The following is a 6,000-nucleotide window of genomic DNA, read 5'->3' as shown; positions in this document are numbered from 1 at the left end:
TCAACTCAATGTGAGCTAAGGATTGAAAATGCAAAGTTTTCTGGGTGTGGTGGAACATGCCTTTAATCCTAGCATTTGGGAGGCTGAGGTAGGAGGATTGCTCTGAGTTTAATTAAGGCCAGTTTGAGACTACACAGTAAATTCCAGGTCAGCCTGTGCTAGACTGAGACCCTACCTCACAAATCAAAACAAAACAAGATGCAAAGCTTCTGGGCTGTGGAGATGGCTCAGGGGGTAAAAGGCTTGTTTCACAAGCCTGAAGACCTGAGTTCAGATCCTATCACCTACGTAAAGCTGGGCATGCAGCACATGTGTAATCCCAGAATGCCTCCAGAGAAAAAGAAGGCGGAGAAAGGAGAATCCGGAAGCTTGAGGGTCAGCTGGCCCAGCAAAAGTAGCTATAAACAAGAGACCCTGCCTCACAGAAGACAAGGACTGGCACTGGAGACTGACATCCACACAGGCACCATGGCACATACGCACCCACACTCATGCACGCAAGCACGCATCATCACACGCACAATAAAAATAAGAGGGTTAGAGAGACGGCTTAGCAGTTAAGGCACTTGCCCGCAAAGTCAAAGGATGCAGGGTCAATTGCCCAGTACCCACATGAAGCCAAGTACACAAGGGGGCACATGCATCTGGAGTTGGTTTGCAGTGTGGCTAGAGGCCCTGGCATGACCATTCTCTCTCTCTCTCTCAAATAAATATTTTAAAAAAATTTAATAAGCAAAGATTCTGTGGTCACTTTTGTTATGGCTCATTTTCCTGTGGCACTGAAGAAGTGCCAGCTTGGAGGTGAGTATCACCGCTATGACAACATGGGCACTCTGGAGGGTTCTGGATGGCACCCTGCTCTCTCCTCCCTCCACATCGTAAGGCCCCTGAACATGGCACACAAGAAAAGGAAAAATTCAGTCATTATTATTGGCAATTTTCTCTCCTCAGAAAATTCTATATTAACAAAGTAAATCTCAAAAAGGTTAGACGAGTGAACTGTTCATACTCCATCAAAATGCTTTCCTTTAATTTTAACTCAGTCTCCAGCCACTAGAAAATATGTCAAATCAAATACTTCATTTAGAGGTGGTGCAAACCTGTTATTCTAGCACTGAGCTGAGGTAGGGGAATCATGAGTCTGTAGCCAGCTTGGGGCTACATAGCAAGACCCTATGTCAAAAAACAAAACCAAAAACACACACAAACACAAACAAAAACAAAAGAAAACCTCTACACTTAATGTTTCTCTCCCTCTATGCTACCAGGGTAAAAGAAAACAAAATACCTGGGCATGGTGGCGCACACCTTTAACCAGCACTCGGGAGGCAGAGGTAGGAGGACTGCCAAGAGTTCAAGACCACTCTGAGTCTACATAATGAGTTCCAGCTCAGCCTGGGCTAGTGCGAGACCCTACCTCGAAAAACCACACACATACACAAAAATAGGGTGGCTAAAAATAGTATGTATTTTTAAAAATATTTTATTTATTAGAGAATTAATGGGCATGTCAGGGTCTCTTGCCACTGCAAACAAACTCTAGATGCATGTGCCACTTTGAACATCTGTCTTTACGTGGGCACTGGGGAATTGAACCCAGCCCATCAGGCTTTGCAATTACTGCCTTTAACTACCAAGCCATCTTTCTCTCTCTCTCTCTCTCTCTCTCTCTCTCTCTCTCTCTGTTGCTCTCAAAGAACAACAACAACAACAAATGAAGTAATGAAGTAATTTCCCTTTTGTGGTGTCAGCCATTGAGTTCTGCAGGTGATCTAGTTACCTCTGTTTAAAATGTCCAAGTATGGACCCTCCTCTAAAGCAGGGTGGGCTTCCTGGGTGTGGTGCCTTATTCTTGCAGCCTCAGAACCTAAGACGGCACCTGGTGGTTGGTATGCATGAGACGCTCCCTAAACATCCATCAGATGAATGAGCCTTAGGGACCAATCCTGACTTCTGGCCTCATCACAAACTATCCCACTGCTGCCCAAGGAGTTCTAGTGGGCAGTGATGCCCAGATGAAGTGCAAATTTTAAAAAATTTGATTCTCAGTAACAGAGCATCAAGAAACCGGATGTATTCATCTCTGAGGATCCTACCATCCCAAAGTTTAGAAACAAAGACTAACAAGGGCTTGTGGAGATGTCTCAGTTGGTAAAAATGCTTGCTACACAAGCATGAGGACCTGAGCTCAGAGCCCTAGCGCCCACACGAAAGCCAGCCACGGTGGTACACACCCGTCATCTCAACACCGGGAAGCCGGAACTGGAGGATCTCCGGTGCCTCTAGCCAACTAGTCTAGCCCAGTGGGTTACCTTCAGGTTCAGTGAGAGGCCATGCCTCAAAAAACAAAGGGAAGTGAATGAGGAAGACCCCCAATGTTGACCTGTGGCCTCCACTTGGGCCCACCCATATGGACACACCATCCCCTCAATAAACGACCTTTTCATAAGTTACATGATGGGCATGCACCCTTTGAATAGTTGGAATTGTGTCCCTTTAAGCGTTTATCACAACTGCCATCAACTGTTTGAATAAGGATATGAAGCAGTCCCTTGTTTTGTCACCAGAGAAAGCCAGTGGATAAGGGAACTACAACGACTATAGTCAAAAATCACTGATAGATTTTGAGCCCGTGCTTCCCATAGCAGCTTCGTTCACGTAGCCTGGCCCGTCTCTTGTAATTTCACGTGCATTTTCCTTTCTGACACACTGCCCTTCTATTTGCATAATTCTAAGTGTCAGTACAGCCATGCTAATAGAGGTTTCATCTCCTGTACTACTCAGGCCTCATTATTATTGAACAGATTATAGTTTCACAGTGTCTCGCTACCGAATGGGAATAATAATTAAAGTCGAGCTGTCGCCCTGAATGGGTGCTTGCTGGAATGTGATCCTCCCCCTCCCCCAAGGCCCAGGGTTACAGCATTTACTCCTCACAGCACTTCTAGAGAGTAGGTACTCTTGTCCTCATTCACCAGATGAGCAATGTATTTCAATTCTGTTCCTGCTGTGACACTCAGATACTTCCAGAGAGACACAAGGCCCGCCCCTAATATCTCAGAGCTGGCATTAAGAATATAGAAGTCAGGGCCAGGGCTGGAGAGATGGCTTAGCAGTTAAGTGCTTGCCTGTGAAGCCTAAGGACCCCTGTTCGAGGCTCAATTCCCCAGGACCCACATTAGCCAGATGCACAAGGAGGCGCACGCATCTGGAATTTGTTTGCAGTGGCTGGAAGCCCTGGCGGGCCCATTCTCTCTCTCTGCCTCTTTCTCTGTTGCTCTCAAATAAGTAAATAAAAATAAACCAAAAAGATTAAAAAAAAAAAAGTCAGGGCCAGAGAGATTGCTTAGTGGTTAAGGCACTTGCTTGTGAAGCCTAAGGACCCAGGTTCGATTCCCCAGGACCCAAATAAACCAGATGCACAAGGTGGCTCATGTGTCTGGAGTTCGTTTGCAGTGGCTAGAGGCCCTGGTACATTCATTCACTCTCTCTCTGTAATAAACAAATAAAATGCGTTAAATTAAAAAAAAAATGCCAAAGTCATACTGGTCTGCCCTTACAGAGGGTGTTCTCTTCTCAGAAAGGTGGTAGCTTGTCCACCTGGGTTGCATCTACTTAATACACACCCACAGTCAAAGCAAAAATTTGCTTTCTCAAAGTTCTGACTTGAGCCAAACCTGAAGGTTCCTGTTGACTGTCACCTGTCCTTTCCAAAATGGGACCGTAGCTACTTGCCTCTTATCTTCCTTTTCCTACATAAAGCAAGAGTCAAATGTTGGACCGTTTACCGCAAACGCTCTCCTGACGGAGGGCACGTTGCCGAAGGCGATGACCACGGGCACGATGTCCAGGGCGCTGAATTCCATGGTGGCCGTGGTGATGGACTGAGCGTCGGCGGACTGACCTCCGCTGAAGACCGTGGCGATCCTCCTCGTGTGAGCGCCGGGCAGGGTGCGCTTGAAGACGTTCCTGGAGATGAACCTCATGGCTCTGCCGATCTCCCTGCCGTCTGCAGATGGCTCATAAGGGAGAGCTCGAATCTCCCTGAGCAGCTGCTCCTTGCCGTAGGTGTCCGAGAAGCGGACGAGGTGCGTGGCGTGGGAGCTGTAGGCGAGGATGGCCACGCGGGCCCCCACGGGGCAGCTGTTCTCCCGGACCTTGACGGCCCCCACCAGGTGGACCAGCATCCCCTTCATGCGCTCGAAATCCCGCTGCGTGACACCCCGCGACTGGTCCAGGGCAAACACCAACTCAGTTGGATGCACCGGGCATTCGGGTTTGCCTAAAAGACAAAATAAAACAAAAACAAAAAAACATATTGCCTCTTATCACATAGCATGCTGGCCTCAAAGAAATGCATGGACAGCAAAGTCAACGATTTCAATATTGAAACGCCGAATAATTAACAACGTAAATATTAAGGGAAAGATACAACATCAAGTGTTTCGATTGTGAATAATTAAAATTGTTCTAAAAGCAGTTTGCTCTTTGGAGTCAAAGGCAAAAGAAAAACATCTAGAATTCAATGTGATTTGTTATTAAATTTGTCAGTTAATTGCCCAATTTCTTCTAGAAAGTGGAACCCTCAGGGAAATGCAGGGATGGGATCAAAGACATCTTCTGTTTCTGAGAGTTTACGCAAGCTAAAACATAAATAATAGTGTCACGAGGAATAACGAGGGTTAAAAGTCTTAAACAGAAATGGCTGTGAAGGCTTCATGGTTCCAGAAAATAAATGGAAGATACATGGCAAGGATAATCTGGAGCAGAGCGCTAGATGGGAGAACAGGCAATAAAGGGTTGGGCTTACATTACAGAAATCAGCATGGAGGTATCTGAGCAAATTAGAACTATAACTTCCATAACGATCCAGATACACACCACTCCTGAGCATCTGCCCCAAGGACTCCACCCTCTACTACAGAGGAACTTGCATATGCATGTTTATCGTAGCTCTACTTACAATAGCTAAGAATTGGAAACAGCCTCAATGCTTGCTGACAGGTGAATGGGTAATAAAAATGTGATACATATATACACAATGGAATTCTATTCAGCAGTACAGGAAAATGAAGTTTGCGGGAAAATGGACATACCCAGAAAGAATCATATTAAGTGCATTGAACTCAGAACGACCCAAACAACATTTTATCTGATACGCACGTCTAGTTTGTAGCATCTATAACCGGAATACCTATGATTTATATATATGGGGGGCGGACTATGGATAAAACCTAGAGAGAGAGAGAGAATGATAACCAAAAGCAAAAATAAAGAGATGTGGTGGTTTGATTCAGGTGTCTCCCATAAACTTCTGAATGCTAAGACCCTAGCTGGAGGCAATTTGGGAATTGGAGCCTCCTGGAGGCAGTGTATTGTTGGGGGTCGGGCTTATGGATGTTATAGCCAGTTTCCCCTTGCCAGTACTTGGCACACTCTCCTGTTGCTGTTGTCCATCTGATATTGGCCAGGAGGTGATGTCCACCCTCTGCTCATGCCTCATTTTTCCCTGCCATCATGGCGCTTCCCCTCGAGCCTGTAAGCCAAAATAAACCCTTTCCTCCCACAAGCTGCTTTTGGTGGGATGCTTTCTGCCAGCAATGTGTTGACTACAAGAGATGAGCTGGAAGAGGGCTGAGGGAAGGGCAAAAATATATATGTGATATATAAACAGAATGGTAGAAGATAGGGGAGAGGGAGGCTGGGGGAGAGGGACAGAGAGCGGGGGAGAGAAAGAAGGTCAGGACTCAACAGAAACAAATCATATTTGAAAATGGAATGAATGATACATAAATCTCTGTATGCCAACTAAATATTTTTGTTTTGAAGGAAGCCCAACAGACTGGGCTTTTTTCTTTTTCCCTTTTTTTTTTTTTTTTTTTTTTGAGGTAGGGTCTCTAGCACAGTCTGACCTGGAATTCACGCTGCAGTCTGAGGGTGGCCTCAAGCTCACAGCGCTCCTCCTACCTCTGCCTCCTGAGTGTTGGGATTAAAGGCCTG

The 6,000-nt window shown here is 45.9% G+C and overlaps 1 protein-coding gene across 1 annotated transcript in view; it reads right to left on the bottom strand.

The window, feature by feature from the left end:
- Positions 1-6,000, bottom strand: part of Col6a6 (collagen type VI alpha 6 chain) — a 168,539-nt gene that overhangs the window by 20,887 nt on the left and 141,652 nt on the right. The window contains exon 33 of the mRNA XM_045136583.1: positions 3,789-4,282. Coding sequence (XP_044992518.1) covers positions 3,789-4,282 — 494 coding nt within the window. The remainder of the gene's footprint in view (positions 1-3,788; positions 4,283-6,000) is intronic.

The sequence above is a fragment of the Jaculus jaculus genome, chromosome 17 (assembly GCF_020740685.1).
Source record: "Jaculus jaculus isolate mJacJac1 chromosome 17, mJacJac1.mat.Y.cur, whole genome shotgun sequence".
Lineage (NCBI taxonomy): Eukaryota > Metazoa > Chordata > Mammalia > Rodentia > Dipodidae > Jaculus > Jaculus jaculus.
This window is presented reverse-complemented; position numbering and strand designations above follow the sequence as displayed.